Here is a 19,973-nt window from a genome sequence, read left to right as displayed (position 1 = left end):
ATCTAGTCCCTTCGCTCCCCTGCATGTTCGCACAGGGGAGAGATGGTTTGCGACTGCGCATAAACATGTATGCGCATGTGCAGCCACTTGGTGCCAATTTGTTCGCACCAAACAGTGTGGGCTGGGGGCATAGGGCTGCGCCCATGGGAGCGCCCAACTATTAATGGGCATCACCATGAAAGCACTGGACGTTCCCATATAAATTTGGCGACGACGCGAGTTCTGGGGACGGGCAGCTGACATCAGCTGCCCGCCCACCCGCTTCCCGTACAGGGAGCCCGCAGATCTAAGACACCAGAGAGGTGTCTTAGATCTGCAAGCGGTTGCAAAATCCTTCCATGGTCACCAACCACTGAATGATTTTGTCCCTGCATGCAAGGCTGCCAATGGATGTTAATGCTAAACATTATGTGTATTTAGCCTTAATAGGAATATGTTTGGAAAGAATAACTAGCCATTCAGCTTCCCTTTAAAATTGAACAAAAACACCCTCCACTCTGTGAACTGCTAATGACTCCGTCAGTGTCCCGAGACTTGGAACCGGGAGAGACTCATTAGATTTGCTTTCCTGAAGGATACATACCAATGAATGGGCTTGGCTGTTGATATAATGTTGAGTATTACCAGCTGGTATTTTTCAAATCTGCTAGTTTGTACGCACTGAGCACCAAATATGCAATGACTAGATTAGTACTTATGCAGCTATACTGTAGTTACCCAAACATTTCCCAAGATATGCTAATTTAAACATGGAAGACTAATTATCTCAACCCAAATGAAAACACATCTGTATATTAGGGCCTGCTTAAACAGTACAATATTGCTGTGCTTTCTGTGAGATACTAAGTTTTCCTTCAACAATCCAAAAACACACTTATGGGCTATTTGGATTCTGACAAAATAATTACCCCAAGTGTGTATATCTGTGTACATGTGGAAGGGAATATTGGACCCAGTTCAGCATTGATTGCTAATTAGAGAATTCGCAAATTGAACAATTGCGCATATGTACTGCTTGTATCGTGTTTTGCCTAAGGAAAAATAGAGACTGAAAATGTGTATGGATTGTAAATGCAATGTGATAAGAAACTGGAAGTTTCTTCAATGTTTCGGGAATTGCATACGGATTTGCGAATGTGTACCGATTAGTGATTTATTTTCAATTTTCTCGCAATTTTGCAAGGGGCATTTTTCTTTCTGTCTGGTCTGCGGCTTTCTCCTCCAGTCCACTGCAAAGTCTGATTAACAGTCCGTGCTGAATTAGGCCAATTGATTGCAAGCTCCTCTCCTCGTAATATAATATAACATAATATATATAATTTAAAGATATATATCATTCAATACAGGTACTTATAAATGCTGTGTACATATTCACTGCATTGGGATTGTTAGAATCACAACATAGTCATTGAACACCAAAGGCAATGACTCAGTGTAATGCAATAAGACAGTTTGGCTGCACTGAGATAAAATGGCTTTTTCTATTTTGACCCTCAGGTCTGGGGGAGCAATTTCTTCTGTGACCAGTTCCTGGGCCAAGTGCTACTGGCTGCATCGCCAAATGACCCAAAGGAAGAGCAGAGTCTGCAGCTGCACAACAAGGATGGCCAGGCAGCCGAAGAGATGCCAGGCCGAATAACTGTCAAGGTTGTCTCTTCCGATGACCTACATGACCTGTGAATGTGTGAGAGTCCTCCAGACACAGACACGGCTGCAAGCAAGAGACATTCTAACAGCTCTGTGAAGATGATGTAATCTCTGTTCACATGCCCAAGAGATTCACATCTGTGCTATATACGGCTGCTGCAACCCAGGAATACACTTACCATGAAAAAGTGGCCAAATCCATAATATAATGTATTTACAATTGCTGTAAATGTTATAAAAAGCATTGGTCTCAGCCTACCTGGGATGTAAACTAGCAATAAGGGCCTCATCTGTAGTTATGAGTAAAAAATGCGACCTCTGTGAACACACACACACGCACACATGCACGCATTGTTCAGGATTTATTTACTCCTAATTGTAAATGAAGCCAATAATTAACTGTGCTTGATCAATTATATTTACAGTATTTATAGAATTTCAAAAGAAGTTGAAGAGCTTAGTTACTGTAGGTTGGGCCCGTTTGTGTAATTTTGGAAGTTCCTTTTGAGTGTAGGAAATCATACCTAGATATAAGGACCACATCATACTTCTGTAAACACTACAGTACTCACTATTATATGTACATGTATGATGCAATGGACATGGCTCCACTCAACTGTCCATTCATTGGCTGATGGTACTACTGTAGTTTGCCAGTCTGTCTAGGCTTCCCTTTTGGCCATCTTTGTTACTGGCATACTGCAATGTCCCAGATCTTCCCAAATTTCTGAACTTAATTACTTTTTTAACCCTTTGAGTGCCAATATCTCTGTGGGAGACGTGCAAATATCCACTAAAAGTGCACTACTCACATTTGTTATATAAATTCAAATAAAAAGCGTAAAAAAGATTAGATTTCCTATATAGGTTAAGGGTTATAGGTCATTATGATGAATAAAAATGTTTGCTTGGCAACTTCCATACCTATGTTGTCAAATTCACTTGGCACTCAAAGGGTTAATACCGCATGTGCCTATTTCTATACCTTTTTCTCCAATTCTCCAAACTGCAGAGGTGTATTACAAAACTAGAGAGGACAAATGCATATTATTTCCCCCCCTAACCGTGATATTTTAGATATTCTGACTTCAAGCTTTCAAATACTTTGTGTATACCAACGTCATGTCTCATATACTGTAGGGCAGACTGAGCCGTCCCTTACCAGCCATTTATACAGCATGCAAACGGCATGCAGTCACATATGAAGAGCAACTGATATGGATGGAGTAAAAAGGTGATCAGGAGATTCCATCTAGGAACCTAGTAATAAGCATCTGCCTACACAGAAATAATATATTTTTTGTTATTTTTATATACTGTAAGTTAAATTTAAACATAATTACAAAGTTGCTTGAGTTGTGTTTTTACAAATCTTCCAGGTTTGAACTACACATTTATGTACTTTTTTTTAATTTTTTTATTTTGTTTTGGTATATTTCACTAGTATAGATGAAGGCACAAAAGTAGCATATCTGGTAGCCTCTATGAAAGGTTTATATTTTTTTTATATGCAATGTTAAAACGGTATTTACAAGATGATTTTATATATGTATTTTTATACTGTAGTTTAAAATCTTCAATAAAGTTTTTATACAAAAAAAGTTCTTCTTTTTCTCTCTCTTTATGGGAGAGATTGATCACATGTTCTAAAAAGGCCAATTGCTGCAAGTAGCCAATCAAACGCTAGCTATCACTTTTCACTTTTGCAACAGCAGCCAGAACTTCAGATTTGATATTTCAGAAATTAATACCCCGAACGAACCATAGCATTTCTAACTTTTATTCACAATACTGCAGGTCCAGATTTCAAACTGCAATATTTTTTTTTACACTCAAGACACAGTCATGCACAATCCATATTTCAATTTTCTATTGCTTCAACCACAATTTAAATTAACTTAAATTTTTCAAAATAAAATGCAAATGATTTTGTTAAAAAAGAGAGAGAAGGGAGGTATTCAGGCCATTTTGTATTCTCAGCGCATACCCAACATAAATAACTTAATTTCAATTTAAAAAACCAAAACTCTTTTCCTCAAAAAAGTTACAGAATGATATCACTACACATTTTTTTTGTATTTTACAGATAACACACCCTAAAAAAAGAGGAATGTACAGCAAATGTGTTACAGTTGAAAGACAATGGGAATATATCATATTTATAACACCAGATTTTTCTTCATTTCCTTAACCTTTTTTTTTCTTTTGTTGGAAGAAAAATTTGCAAAAATTGAAAAAATTGTCTCATCACAGAATTAAATAAAACAAAAAGAAAAGAGTACCCTGTGACATATTAGTTTCTTGATGTGTTCTCAGGCCATCATTTCTGTTGCAATGTCTATTGCAGTAGGACTCCAGGTGTTACATTACCGTTTCCAGAAACTGGATTTATGCGATACATGAGACATAACTGGATGACATGAAAGAGTACATTTCTTTACTGTTCTCCCCCAGCTTGAAAATTTGTGAAAGGATATACCATAGGGCAGTGGTTCCCAAACTGTGGGCCGTGGCACCCTGGGGTGCCTCAGGACACTTGCAGGGGTGCCCTGAGTTGGTGGCCCAGGACCAATTAAAAATATTTATGATCAATATCACAGGCAAAACCAGTGCTGTCAATAATAACGTGGACAAACAGTAGCAAATCTTGTTCTTTTACCATATAACTGACCCTAGGGATGGACATATAAACACAGTTTACTTCATTTAATATTTTTTTTCTGCATTTATCAATAATTAACATTCGGCCTAGGGGTGCCGTGAAATTGTTTTGAAGCTCAAGGATGCCATGATTCAAAAAACTTGGGGGACCACTGCCATAGGGCAACCTGGGTATTTAAAGTACAAGAATTCCAGAGGAAACAACTGTACTGTCTGTCATTTACTGTATAATGAATACATGTAGGTCAACTTCAACTCAGTACGATGATGCATGTTCACATAGTTCTATTACACAAATATGCTGTTACCTGAAATATGCATTTTTTGTAGGCCCGATTTGTTACAAAAAATTTATTGCGCCCAATTTGTTAAGAATCAGGAACAAATCCAGCCAAAGAGTACAAATTTACTATTGGATGCAATTTGTTCATGCAGGGAAAAGGCTGCCAGCTTTTACTTTTAGTACACACACATTGGGATACGCTTCATTTACACACTATGATTTAGATGTTCGGATACTCCCCTCCTTTCAAATACAAAGGGAGGGGGATGTTAAATTATAGGACAGCAGTGGGCAATAAGTAGCTCTCCAGCTGCCTATCAATACTATAGGGGCAGCTTTTAAAATATCCATGACTCACTATACACAGTGTCTTGGGCATCATTCCGGTGATTTCTTCAACTGCGATCGCAAGGCATAGATATTCAATAGCTGCAGGGTATGTGGAATGAGTCCTTGAGTCAGGGGCTTGTCTGCACCACCTACCCAGCAACCATTCCAGATATGCCAGTGATTGCAGGTATGTGCAGATGCACAGATTTGGGAGGGGCACAACCTAGACATCTCAAATCCTATATTTGTGTGCAACACGCAGTCGCAGGCAGTATTTTCCCTGTATGCCCCCCAAAAAAGCATCCATGCCACATTTCCTGAAACCCTGTAATGAAAGTGCTTTTAAATTGTCCTCACATGGTATTAAACTCTTATGTACAAACAGTTGAAAACAGTGATAGTAGACTTGTTCTGTCACAGAGGTACATTACTGACAAAGAATAGTTCTTAAGGGCCTGGACAAATGAGCACTGCCGGTTTATTATAGTGCTGAACACATTGGTGTGTTTTGTCGTTGTGCAGTTTTTCCTATTTTTGTAGTTTTGTATTAGTTTTGCTATAGTTTGCTTCTTCTATTAATTTGAATTGGTGAAAAAAGCAAATCAGGAAAACAGTTAGTAAAAAAGGCAGAAGAGGATGACACCGTAAGAAGACATAGAAGGAAAGGCTGAAACAGTTACAGAAAAGGAGAAGGGGAAATAGCATATAAAACCTACAAGATGTTCACGTGTCCAGGCCCAAAGATCTGCAGACTAGTAATAAACACAAGAAACTCATTTGTATAAATGATAGAAGACAATACCAGTGACATTGTATTATATCAGTCAGAAATGGGTATAAGGATTAACTACCGAAATGGCCGTCATGACCGCATTTTAACTGTAACATATCAGCAGATAGAGGTCAACGGATTTTGCTTTTATTTTGACATTTTTCTCAAAGGCAGCCTAGATGTTATCTTTATTACAGTACAAGCGATTCAGGAACTGAATAACCAATTGTATTATTACCAGAGCCATCAAGGAGAGAGGTTGTGGCTTCTAAGTCTGCTGTACACTTGTACCCTCTAAATATTATTAGAGAGTACAACCAATGCCTTACAGGCAGTAGAGGAAGGCATGTTGTGTATTGGACCATTGTTTATGGAAGTGCAGTCCACAAATCAGTGGACAGTCCCACTCCGCTGTATGCGGGGCATCAACGCCTCTTAATGAGCTTGCTAAATGCAGAGCTGCCTTTCGGAAAACATTTGGTGTAATATATCTTTAGATTAGGTGAATAGATGAGGATTTTTCTGCTTACTGAATATGAAATGTGTATATCTATGTGCTTTTAGTGATAATCTCAAAAGGGTCCATACCACAGTTTTAGTGTCCCTGTGGAGGGCACTCAGAGCTGAAGCCATGCATTATGGCCTCCTAAACCCTCCCGCTACCTTCACAGTCTTTACATTCCAATTCCTCCTCTGGAGCTTCAACACGCAGCAGTGTCTCACATCTGTCAGTGATCCTCATGTGCGCACCAGGGACATGCGTCCACTCATATGTACCCCTCCCCACTGATTCCACTGAGGAAGCTTGATAAGACTGGAGAAAACTAAGCATCAATATTGTAAAGGACCACGATACATAAATATATATATTTTTTGGCAAAGATGCAGCACTTGCATCACTTTCACAACCTGTGCTATATTAAATACGTCAGACACAATGCAATGATGTTCTAGTATGCAACAAGAGCACTTTACATGTTCTCACAGTCATAATCCAGTCATGGTTTGGGATTGTGGTTGTGACATCCCACATAACTGAGGGACACTTATTCAAAGGGTCAGGCTATCCGTAATTGCCTCAATACTAATCATATGTGCATTGGAGCGTCTCTTTATGGGAAATGCTAAACTTTTCCCGCAACTTCAACACAGCCTCAGACAAATATACGTTTCTCCTCAATCCAAAACCATTACAATAACTTGCAGCAGGTATTTCGATGTCTTCATTTAACATATTAACTATACCCAAATGATCAAGCTTTTTTTGCCTCTATCTCAGCATTCCGTGGTGACCTACAAAACCATAAGTGACTAGAGTAATGGACTGCACTTTTCTGTCAGACTTTGTTCTCTTGAGCCTATCTACACGCTTATTCCCATACATTATGTGCATCTTATGGCTTAACAGTCATCTTGATCCACTTTCTTAGTATCTCCATTTGTAGGTAAATCATGGGTCCAGAGAAAGGCCCCAATCCTTTCATCTCCAACTGTTGTCATTATACCACTGACCCCACCATCTGGTGGAACCCTCATGGCACCAATGGTTTCCTTACTAAGGGCACTTAGAATAGAAATCTAGTCCCACTACAATTACCCCAATTACTGCCACTGAGCGAACACTATAAGCCAGACAAAGATTTATCTATCCAATGGCTGTCCACCAGCATATAAAGCCTATTATGACTGGTGTTTAATTATGCATCTCTATTTTGCTTATTGTTTCTATTTGGAATGGTTACTTCCAGTGCTTTAGATGTATTCATTCATGTGTTTCCATTAAGGACTACATGTAGCCTCTAGCCAGTACAGACATACAGTACATTATGTGGCTGAAACAATGACCATGACCCTTGTCATCACTCGGAACCATTGGCACCACTGAAGCACATCATGACTGGTATTTTTTAAGCCTGACCCATAGTATATATATATGAAGCACCTTTTCATAGTAAATGGACAGACTGCCATCTCAGATGCAGTAAAATCTACAGAATGGCTCCAATGTGTTTTGAAAGAAGGTCAATATTATATATACTTTCATTAGCTAATAGCCAATGGTTACATAATCCTTGATGGCTACAGACCACAGTGCTGTAAGGGTTAACATTGTCAATAAAAAGTAGACATACAACTAAAAATATCCTTTTATCACAGACTGAGTATTTGTGCCATAAATCTCTTCACTGCCAGGGGAGGGGGTTGGGTGGCACAGAGGGACGTTTCGGCTCTTCCGGTGAAACGGTCTATGCTTTCTGTGTTGTGTGATCTAATATCGGTCCTTACGGCTCTCTTCAGTCATACACAAACACATCTTATACCTTTCCCCTCAGAGGATGGATGCCCTCACATGCAAAAGTGTACCTTGATTAAAGTAAACAGCCCCGTACTGAAAACAGGGAGAGAAGACTAGTAAAGTAAGTGGGTTTTGAGGTCTACAAAGATCCTTGGACCTGTTACAGTTGCTGCATATTTGGAAATGCAGATTTTTTTCAGTTTTTTTTTTCTTTTAATACAAAGCAAAGAAGAAACCAGACAGAAAATGAATCATCCGTTATGAAAGTACACCCCATCTATGGAAAGTTTCTGCAGCGGATCAACGTGCGGATGTGCAGCACCAGTTTCTAGCGTGCCAAGTCCTGTTCCTACTTACAAAAAATAAAATAAGATTGAGTTTAAGGAATCCAAAAGGGCAGGTAGAAGAAGACACAAGTAGGTGCATCATGGTATGTCTCCCCATGACAGTGGCTGGTTAGCTCGTTAATCCTGCTGTGTGAGGGGATGAGGTTTTCAGATTCTGCTGAGTTTTGTGTTCTTATGTAGAGGCTACAGCTTATGCCCCGCGTAGCTAGCGGCTGCTGTTCTTAATGGCTTCCTTTGCTGCTATGATCAGTGGAGTCAGGCTAGAAAGAGGCTTGGCTAGTTTTAAAAATGGATGCTGCAAGGCAAACACAAAGCTGTGAATGGATCAGATTCAATTCACTTTCTGCAAGCGTAGCTAAATACAATGTATATTGCATTTATATTGCATATTTAACAAATCTAATACTTGGTGGATTCTAAGTTTTGCTCATTGTTAACAATAGAAACATTAATTCTGCAGGAAACAATAGACAATACCTTGCCTGGAACTGGGCTGCAGAATAGAATCTGTGCTGTGTTATGGGTGTTTTGTTTGATCACTCTCGTGCAGGTCTCATACATATAGACTTTCCACCATGTTTGGGAATCTTAATTCATTAATAGTGTACTATGGGTCTGATTCAGAAGGGAATGCTATAGCACAGCCACATCCTCTTTGTATGCAGCATCTGTGTCAGATACCCACCGATGGCTTCTGTGATCCGCTGCTGTGCCCAAAGACGCAGCATTGGATCTCAAGAGTGAATGTTGCACAGCTGAGTACTCCTTCGGTTGTTACTCAGGATGTCCGGTGAAATCATGCTGCATCACAGGCATGGATTAAGGTTTACTGTGATGATATTGGTGAGGGCCCTGTGTATTGTCTATAGAATTCTACATAGTACTATTGTGCAGCACCTCCAAGAGCTGTTCGGTATTGTGATTGTTGGTGCAAGCATTCGGACTATAATTTAGCTGTATAATGCCGGCTATGTCAGCACAGAAAATGATGCTTGTTCTATTATCTTTAGCAAAGTGCCAATACAGTATAAAGTTACTTTAAAAATAAATAAAAAAAGTGTAATAGATGAAATCTATGAAACGCGTGACCATTATAGAGGCCTGCTTTCTTACTAATGAGAATCTGGCTACACATTGTAAAAAGTAACCTACTGTAGATACTAACCTGTAGGAGCTCCTTGGCAGAGCCTCTCCTGTCCACATCCATCTCTAGGCATCGGTTGAGGAAATCTCGAAACACAGCTGACAGTCTCTCTGGATTCTGAAGTTCTGGGGTTCCATTAGTAGCTATCAGATACAGAGCCTGGACAGCAAACAAAGATACTATAGCTATAACCTGGACAGTGGCCAGCACTATTTCCCACAATTACCTAGGAATTCATTATTTTACGACAATTCATAAATGTTTCAAACAGTTTATAATGCTGTAATCCCTCTGTTCTTATGGTTCTTATGTATTAAACGATTCCTCTTTAAGGGATGATGTACTGATCTGTATGACTTCCATATGCCTAGCAGCATTGATACTCTGTATGCTAGCATTGCACTAGGCTAGATTTGTTGTTTTTAACATAAAGCAGTCGGGCTCATTCTGCCGAGAACGGCCGGGAATTGCCGAGCTCACGGCCGCTGCTCGACTATTCCCAGCCACTTCTCACAGCCGCGCCCACTTCTCGCCCCACGGCAGGCGGAAAATTAAATCCCACCTGCTTGTTCTCGGTCGAGCTGACTGAGAACGGGACTGTGTCGCGGTTCTCGAGACAGCTCGACAGCCGTGACCCCCAGATTGAATACCCCCCATAGTGTGACAGAGACAGCATCTCTCCACATGAGAGCAATGTGGAGGATCCAGAAAATGTTTTGGAGCAGGAGCCAGGTGTGTAATCAGCAGCACCTGTGATTTTGTGATATAAGTGTTTCCAGGGCAGAGTGCTATTGCTCTTGATAGTAGATTAGATGGCAAAGCAATGGGCTATGGTAGGTACCACTGGAGGAAGAGTATGTTCATGCTATGTTTACCTGTATGCTGCTATCTGCAACTACTCTTGCCTATGGAATTAATCTGGTATGCTGTGACCTGCTGTTCAAAATAAACATCAGTCTTCATCTGAGTCCCTGTGTATGTCATCACTGTCACTAATATATATATATATATATATATATATATTCACACATACACACACACACATACAACCCTGTGGATGTCTGCGAGTTCATCTATGCACCAAATGACTGTTCCTGCCATGTGTATGCTTGTATTATCTTTATAATAGGTGTATGTGATATAATCTAATAATTTGTTTTGTGGTGCAAATTTCCATTATAGGACATCTGTAATAAAATAAAATAATATACAGTATAAATAATAATAAAATTAATAAAATTCCACATATACAGTATTTTAATTTGATTTGCCTTTATCAATTATTAAAATCTCTCTCTCAGTAGGATTGTTTATTGTATGTAATAGAGTACAATGAGTGTCTGAAATACCTTTCAGTCTAAGGTGGTATCCAATTGTCAACGGCAATTAATAAACGCCAGAACCTGGCTTTAAGTGCAATGATTAACCGATCGTTATCGGGCTAACCAACTATAGCCCATTTTTACTGTGCAGTAAGTGATCTATATTTGAGTGATAACACATGGGTTCCATGTTAAGTTCCAACACCCATGTGTTACTGCAGTAAAACACATCTCTAAGGGCGGGTTATCGGGAATTCTGTAATAATCCCCAGTAAATGCCGTCTTGTCATTGATAACTGGATAGTCCCTGTGAGTTCCATTACTCAAAATGTAAATTACAGCATCTACATTAATGGATACCACCCTATCCTTGTATCTTAATTGCATTATGTACAGTACATTTAATATTTCAATGAATTATTATTTTAATAAAATGTATTGTAGTTTTTTAAAGCAGCAGAGGAATTTTCTAACAATAAGGAACAGGGTATGTTCAGTTACACCCAGGGCAATACCTGGCACGGAAAAGAGAGGGGAAAAAACAGTCAGCTATAGATAGAGCGCCATTCTGCAGCTTACGTGGAATAGATGCTCATGTGATGGTTGCTGAATTTCCATTTGCCAAGTGTGACATAACATGTGACGCATCATCACGTTCCTGGCGCAAAGATTTAGTTAAGAGCAGCAAACATGTATCCAGTAAGGGTTTCAGGTATATTTACAGCTTAAGGGGGGTATTCAATGTTGGGTCACCCTGTTCCGTTCTGATCGACCGAGATTTTTCAGGTGGAATTCAATGTACCGCCTACCACAAGTGGAGAATGGGGCGTGGCCGTGAGAAGCAGCCAGGAATCGGCAAGCTGCGGCCAGGATCTTGTCAATTCCTGCCCGTTCTCGGCAGAACGAGCCCGACTACTTGTGAAGTCGGGCTCGTTCTGCCGAGATCTCCTGTTCAATACGGTCGAGGAAGACCGCATTGAATAGGGCCCCACAGCCATATACCCCATTGGGAATGTCTGCGGGAGATTGAATATCCCCCTAAGGGCCATAAACACGGGGCGATTACAGCTCTATTTCTAAGCGACCGGACTAAATCACTTAGAAATGAAGAACGGATTGCTCCGTGTGTATGGCCCCCGGCGACAGCGATGAGCGGTACCTCTCCTCATAGCCGCCTGACTAGATGTTGACTGCATGCAGCATAGATCTTACTTACTCGGAGAGGGTTCTCATTAAGGTAAGGAGGCTCCCCTTCAACCATCTCTATGGCCATGATTCCTAAGGACCATATGTCCACCTTGGGTCCGTAGGCTTTCCTTGTCACCACTTCTGGTGCCATCCAGTAAGGGGTACCGACCATTGTACTCCGTTTACTCTGCTCAGGCGTAATCTGAGCGCAGAAGCCAAAGTCAGCTGAGAAAATATGAAACAAAGGATTGCAAACATATTAATACACTGCATTAAATGTCACTGGAGCTATCCGGAGCCTTTTCAATATCTGAAACCTATAGTCAAACAGTAGTTGTAACAGTGACATGTATACAATGTATAACAGGCCACTATAGTGTACCACACAACTTCATTTCTGGAAACATTTCACCAACCATTTTTATTAGCATGGATTTAGAAAATTAAAGCTGAATCCTTCCTCTGTATAAAAACACAAGTATACAGTATATATTATTTGAGTGAACTACATTTTTACATCACCCTGCTGCAAATATGCTGTAAAACAATGCAGATACTGATCATCTGTCTGGCACCGTTTTAGGTTTATGCCCCAAATTCCCAGCATGGCCAGAATACCTGGATTGTTGCTTTGCAGGAGTGACTGTCCAGATCATGAGCATCCGCTGGAAGCTTTTAAAAATGGTCAAATCCAGTACGATACATTTACAGAAACACATTTATATAGTGCATGGTAGGTATAGCACACATTGCTGTACAACGATACTCACTAAGTTTAACGGATCCATCCATCCCAAGCAAGATATTATCGCTCTTAATGTCTCTGTGTATCACTTGGTTTGAATGCAAGAAGTCCAGGGCTTGTAGGCACTAAGAGAAAATCACATGACAGAAACATTGGTATATATGGAGATTAATTATTACACAATAAAAGTAACTTCCATTGCACCTCTTGCCTCTACATTGTTTGTCCCGGTGCCCAGTAAATTTGCACCCTTTACTCTATATTTTATTAAAATCTAAAGAGCTTCAAAATATGGTGAATGTGCTGTTTAGACTGAAATAGCGGTAACATTGATTGCTTTAGGCCAGATGGCCGATACTGTGTGCGAATGGGCCTGCGGCACAAATTTGCCGATGTGCACCATCGATCAGACATCAGCTGCACCATGGGTCGTTAAAGCAAGCATATACTGTAGTTACTTAGAATGTCTGATGGTACCTGGCCACAGCTGTCAGTAGAACTGCGCCTTTGGACAGGGTCCCTTACACCAACACATCCCTTACCACTGATTGGTTTGATACTATAAGAACTACTGTATATGTGTCATTTGTGGCCATTATGGAATAAATATGGTCACACTTATGGAACTAGTGCAGTGATACAAAGCTGGCCAGAAGATATAAATGTTCTATAGATACCATGTGACCTGGTTCATATGCAGCAGGGACTCACCTCTCGACAGACAGCTGCAATCTGTCCTTCATCCATACAGGTTTCAGTTACAACATCAGTCAGAGAGCCACCAGCCAGATACTCCATCACCACCCAGAGCTCATCTCCCACCAGGTAACTACAGGAGACAACAATTAGTGCACATGGCTATTGCAAGGCTGCCAAAGCTGTACATGACCAGCATATAGTAACGTAGGCATATGTAGACGGGATGCGGTCATCTATTAGAATGAACTTAGGTCTACAGTCATTAGGTCGACCCCACTAGTTCGACTGGCAGGAAGGTCGACCTGACTTAAGGTCGAATTTGCATAAAGGTCGACATGAGGAAGGTCGACTGGTCATAAGGTCGACATGGGTTTTTCACTGTTTTTTGAGCCGACATGTGCCGACAGGCGGTATTTCATGCCCTACCATCCACTAGGGCGTGGTGGGAGAATAAAATAGTGTGCCGAGCGCAGCGAGGCACCGTGCCCGAAGCATTGCGAGCGAAGCGAGCGATGCGAGGGTCCGATTCTCATTGCCAACTGTGTCCATGTCGACTGTGTCAACATTCGGATAAAAAAACAGTGAAAAACCCATGTCGACCTTATGACCAGTCGACCTTCATCATGTCGACCTTTATGCAAATTCGACCTTAAGTCATGTCGACCTTGGCCCATGTCGACCTTAAGTCAGGTCGACCTTCCTGCCAGTCGACCTAGTGGGGTCGACCTAATGACTGTAGACCTAAGTTCATTCTGACAGATGTCCCGATTCCATGTAGACAAGGAGGACAAGCAATGTATTCCAATTGAATTCAGATTTATACATAGCACAAACCAATAACAACTCAAAGGACATAAATGAAAGGAGGTAAAGGGAACGGGAACTCCATGCAAATATATTCAGCCAGGAGACTTGGCAGCAGTAAGGTGTACAGTACATACAGAAGAGGGCATTACATGAGTGGATGGGAGAATACCATGGTTGGCTGCACTCATCTGTTACCGTCTTCAGTCAGATACGTCATGCCGCCACCCAGCCTGCTAGATTATAGCATTAAATAATGCCATTTGGTTGGGTTTATGTATCCAATAACAGAGTCACCCTAAGCCAGCTAAAATGTGAGGCTTTGTTACACCAAATAACCCTGAAAATGCCATATGTGGGCCCCAAAACCATTGCCAAACCCATTATTGGATCTGTCAGATGTTGATATGCAGAAAATGCAGTTGGACAATGACTAAGTACATTAATTATGCCTCAATGGATCCAACCTGTGAATGGGCAGGCCAAAAGACTGGAGCTTTATGGTTTGTCAGCATGTACGGGATTATATTGACTGCTCGGTAAACTAATTGGCTGGGCATTCTAGAGAACCGGTGCAATTAAACAGATATACATTTAGTTTGAGTACAATTCATCTGCTGTTTAAATGAATCAGGATTTAGAATACGTCTAGCCTTTGCCAAATCTGTATGTTCGGCCTTATCACTAATAGAACAAACCTGATACAGGCTACTCATTTGGAATCCGAACTCACTGTTAAGGTACATCCATAAGTAGCTGACTGATGTCCACACACATACAGCAGACATATTCAACATGGTTAAACTGAATATAATACCATTTGTGTGTTGTTGGTCACTAGTGAAGATCTGCAGCACGTCTGGGCTAAACTGACCCTTACACATGTAAATCTTCAATACAGTCACATGTCTGGGGCCACTGTCCACAAAGTAAATGTGAAAGCCTTGCTATCATACAGAGGGCAGGATGCAGCAAGGGGCCAAACCTTGGGCACGCTCCACATATGCATCAAGCCCGGAACGCAATGCATTCCTGGGCTCGGATGCGGTGGGCAACGTCATCTTATTATCAGCATTGCCCTATAGAAGCTTATAGGCTTCTATTGCATCTCCCTGCTGTGAAGGATCCAACCGGATCCCACCCAGCAACTCCAACAGAGCGCACATCACTCGAAAAGGACAGCTCTTACCGCAAGAGCGGTCCTTTCCTAATATCTTCATGTATACGTCGTTAGCAAATGGCGATATGCATGTGGAGAGTGGCGGGGTGTATCGCAAGCAAATTGTGATGCTTACTACATCCCGCCCAGTACCTTTATGACCAAAATACCTCATGATGACAGACAGAAGTATGAAACAATGACACTACGGTAGTGTGTATGTAACAATACAAGTACCTGGTTAGTTTATATGATGTGGTAATGTCATGTTTTGCTTTAGGGAGCAGAGTACAACCCCCATTACTATGTCGGGATAAGGACACACAGGATGGGTCTTCTACCTGAGCAGCCCTCATGTCTGTGCTAGCACAAGTAGGTCTAGCTGCTCACAGTCACACTCTGTCTTACATTATTAGTTCACATGGATTCAGCAATGCTTGTCTGGCAGTTTAATTCTATCCAAATCGGCAAACAACAGATATGCAAATGTTCTCATTGAGATGTGACACTCACCTGTCTAAATAATTCACGATGTTAGAATTTTTATTTTCCCTCATGACCAAGATTTCATTAATAATTAATTCTTTTTTGGGCTGCTGTTGAAGGTTCATTTGCTTTATTGCTACCTAAGAAAGACACAATAACATTAGTACATTCGATGCCTGAAGGATTACTATGAAGGATGGGGGCAGAGATACTGTATGTGAAACAACATCTGCAGCAGGAAAATCCAGCTTACCTCTTGTCCTGTAGCAATGTCTATAGCTGTGTACACTGTACCGGACGCCCTGAACACAAGCACATAAGAGGATATTTAACACCACAAAGAACTTGGAAAATAATTAAACTCAACTGACAAGATTCATGGTACATGTATTTGTAAACAACATCGTCAGTGACCATATAAATGAAGACTCAGAATGGTACAGGGTAATTAGCACATTATGGTAGCTGCAAATATAATTCTTATGTACACACACACACACACACACACACTGTACCCCACACCATCTCAGTATGACAGCTCCCTGGCATCCAGCAATGCTAGAAGTCTCACTTTACATGGTGTTGGTCCATCATCAAGTATAGAATAATTCCTAATGTTTATATGAAGCTATTTTCATGATTCCTTTAATATAATTATTTTAACTTAAAAAGTTATTATTACATCACGACTATTTATATTCTGACTTTACTGAAATGGACAAATGTCAGTTATGTCAGGTCACAATTTCATGTACAGTATACCTATAAACAGTAACTAACTGTATGGTATTTCTTTTGCCCACTGGGTGGCAGTAACTCACAATTTGTAATTTGTTATACAGGTTGAATATCCCTTATCCAGATATCGGTTATCCAAATTAGGTACTTCCGCATCTTTGCGGCCACCGCTTATGCTGCAAAACCTACGTACTGTACTGCGTAGCACCACCCTGGTTCCACACCACCCTCCTGTGTCCACGCCACCATCCATTTACTTTAATAAAGTTGTGGCGAGTGAACCAAGCCCGCGAGGGGACAATGGTGCTGCTAAGTAATCCTTACCTAATCCTTGGGAGCATGATTTATAACTGTCACTACTGGGGACATCTGTAACTGGCACTACTAGGGACATGAAATGTAACAGGCACTACTGGGGACATGATATGTAACTGGCACCAATGGGAGCATGATATGGAACTGGCACTACTAGGGACATGATCTGTAACAGGCACTGCTGGGAACATGATATGTAACTGGCACTATTGGGGACATGATATGTAACAAGCACTACTGGGGGACATGATACTGTATGTAAAAGCACTACTGGGGACATGATCTGCAACTGGCACTGCTGTGGACATGATATATAACAGCACTACTGGGACATGATACAGTATGTAACCGGCAATACCGAGGACATGATATGTAACTGGTACTATTAGGGATGATCTGTAACGAGCACTACTGGGGACATGATATGTAACGAGCACTACAGGGTACATGATATGTAATGAGCACTACTGGGGACATGATATGTAACTGGCACTACTGAAGATGTGATATGTAACTGGCACTACTGGCAATCGGGTTGCAAAAATCGGGTCAATCGCATCGCATGCAACCAAATTGATCAAGCACTTGTGAAAAGCACTACTGGGGACATGATCTGTAACAGGTACTACTGGGGACATGATCTGTAACTGGCACTACTGGGGACATGATCTGTAACAGCACTACTGGGGACATGATCTGTAACTGGCACTACTGGGGATATGATATGTAACTGGCACTACTGGGGACATGATCTGTAACTGGTACTATTGGGCATATGATATGTGACAAGCACTACTGGGGACATGATCTGTAACTGGCACTACTGGGGACATGATATGTAACTGGCACTACTGGGGACATGATATGTATCTGGCACTACTGGGGACATGATATGTAACTGGCACTACTGGGGACATGATATGTAATTGGCACTACTGAGGATATGATATGTAACTGGTACTATTGGGGATGATATGTAATGAGCACTTCTGGGGACATGATATGTAACGAGCACTACAGGGTACATGATATGTAATGAGCACTACTGGGGACATGATATGTAACTGGCACTAGTGAGGACGTGATATGTAACTGGCACTACTGGCAATCGGGTTGCAAAAATCAGGTCAATCGCATCGCATGCAACCAAATTGATCAAGCACTTGTGACAAGCACTACTGGGGGCATGATCAGTAACAGGTACTACTGGGGACATGATCTGTAACTGGCACTACTGGGAACATGATATGTAACTGGCACTACTGAGGACATGATATGTAACTGGCACTACTGAGGACATGATATGTAACTGGCACTACTGGGGACATGATATGTATCTGGCACTACTGAGGACATGATATGTAACTGGCACTACTGGGGACATGATATGTAACTACCACTACTGGGGACATGATCTGTAACTGGTACTATTGGGCATATGATATGTGACAAGCACTACTGGGGACATGATCTGTAACTGGCACTACTGGGGACATGATATGTAACTGGCACTACTGGGGACATGATATGTAACTGGCACTACTGAGGACATGATATGTAACTGGCACTACTGAGGACATGATATGTAACTGGCACTACTGAGGACATGATATGTAACTGGCACTACTGAGGACATTATATGTAACAGCACTACTGATGATAAAATGGAGAGTGATAAACAACCAGCCAATCAGCTCCTGCCTGACATTTTTCAAACACAGTCTGTGACATGACAGGTAGAATCTGATTGGCTGGCAGTTTATCACTCTCCATTTTATCACTTTTGAAGCTTAGTGCATCTGGCCCTGTAACTGTTATCTTCTAGAACAGTGGTAGCCAACCCTAGCCCTCGAGAGCTACCAACAGTTCACATTTTCCAGACAACCTAGCTGCTGCACAACTGCACTCATTAGTCACTGACACATTTTAAAAGATACACAGATGGAGCTAACTAGCTCACTTGTGATTCTGTGAGGAGACCTGCAAAACATGCACTGTTGGTAGCTCTCGAGGACTAGGGTTGGCTACCCCAGTTCTAGAAGGTGTTAGATAAATGATAAGTAGAATCTGATTGGTTGCTATGGGAAACATCTCCAGTTCTGAAAACTTGCACTTGAGTAAATATACCATAATTATGCCTTTCATACCGCACCTTTGGACCCGGGTTATTGCTAGGTCGACCCGGGACGACCAACCCTGGTAATTTGACTCTGGATATAAGAAGGGTTAAACCTGGGTAGCCCTGTGTATAATGGGTGACCTAGGTTTAATGTGAAAGTGCTGGACCAGAGTCTGACCCGGCTTTTACAAAATATTATTATATCACCCCTATATTACTATTATGATGAAGTTATATGCATATTTTACTATGTTTACTTTTATGGCAACACATTTGCTTTACACAGGTCATTTTATTTGCTAGCACAGTATTCTCTTGTTTGCTTAGTGAATAGTCTGTTATTGTTGATTTTATATATTTACGTTCTCCTCTCGGGATACAGGTGACTATCCTTTATCTAACCACTAGTTAAAAGCCCGTCAAAATCACGGCTGCTGTAATTCTCATTGAGCTGTGACAGTTTTTGCCCACGAACTCTCCACCCCCCAACCGGTCCCTCTTTGCTTCTACCTCCAATCTCTGTCTTCACAGCTCCATTTCCAGAAAGTTTGAAACAGATCAGTGTCCCTGTAGAGATTGCTTTCATTTTCTATTATGTCATCTTTTTAGCACACAAATGAGTAATTTGGTCCTTTGAGTGGCCTCTAATGGTCACTGGCGGTACGTCACCTCACCTTTTATATATAGATTTGTTATTTACATTACTCATTAACTACGTTTTTTTATATTTATGTTCAAAGCTACTTTCATTTTGAAAAATATTTAGAATTTTCTGGCCGGAGACCTTACTGACCGTGCCAGAGAATTGTCTTCTGTAATTAAACTGCTTCCAGCACTTGCCTCTCCCAATCATTAAATTGTCAGTGCTTTGAGGATTTCCTTTGTTTAAATGCTTGAGTCAGCAATAACAGGAGAAGA

General features: G+C 41.0%; 2 protein-coding genes across 11 annotated transcripts in view; one reads left to right on the top strand and one right to left on the bottom strand.

Moving 5' to 3' along the window:
* CAPN6 (calpain 6) overlaps nt 1-3,350 on the top strand; it is a 79,009-nt gene extending 75,659 nt beyond the window's left edge. The window contains exon 13 of the mRNA XM_083159377.1: nt 1,498-3,350. Coding sequence (XP_083015503.1) covers nt 1,498-1,680 — 183 coding nt within the window. The 3' untranslated portion in view covers nt 1,681-3,350. The remainder of the gene's footprint in view (nt 1-1,497) is intronic.
* A 61-nt stretch (nt 3,351-3,411) lies between these two features.
* The window catches only part of PAK3 (p21 (RAC1) activated kinase 3), a 202,861-nt gene continuing 186,299 nt past the window's right edge, over nt 3,412-19,973 (bottom strand). For all 10 annotated transcript variants that reach the window (XM_083159379.1, XM_083159382.1, XM_083159378.1 and 7 more), the window contains 7 exons: nt 16,137-16,185; nt 15,911-16,023; nt 13,447-13,564; nt 12,761-12,860; nt 12,019-12,215; nt 9,502-9,639; nt 3,412-8,631 (listed from right to left, as the gene is read on the bottom strand). In XM_083159379.1, the coding sequence (XP_083015505.1) occupies nt 8,542-8,631; nt 9,502-9,639; nt 12,019-12,215; nt 12,761-12,860; nt 13,447-13,564; nt 15,911-16,023; nt 16,137-16,185 (805 nt within the window). In that variant the 3' untranslated portion in view covers nt 3,412-8,541. The remainder of the gene's footprint in view (nt 8,632-9,501; nt 9,640-12,018; nt 12,216-12,760; nt 12,861-13,446; nt 13,565-15,910; nt 16,024-16,136; nt 16,186-19,973) is intronic.

Source organism: Crinia signifera, chromosome 9, assembly GCF_055691185.1.
Source record: "Crinia signifera chromosome 9, ASM5569118v1, whole genome shotgun sequence".
Classification (NCBI taxonomy): domain Eukaryota; kingdom Metazoa; phylum Chordata; class Amphibia; order Anura; family Myobatrachidae; genus Crinia; species Crinia signifera.
Note: the sequence above shows the minus strand (reverse complement) of the source record. Positions and strands in the feature narration are given on the sequence as shown.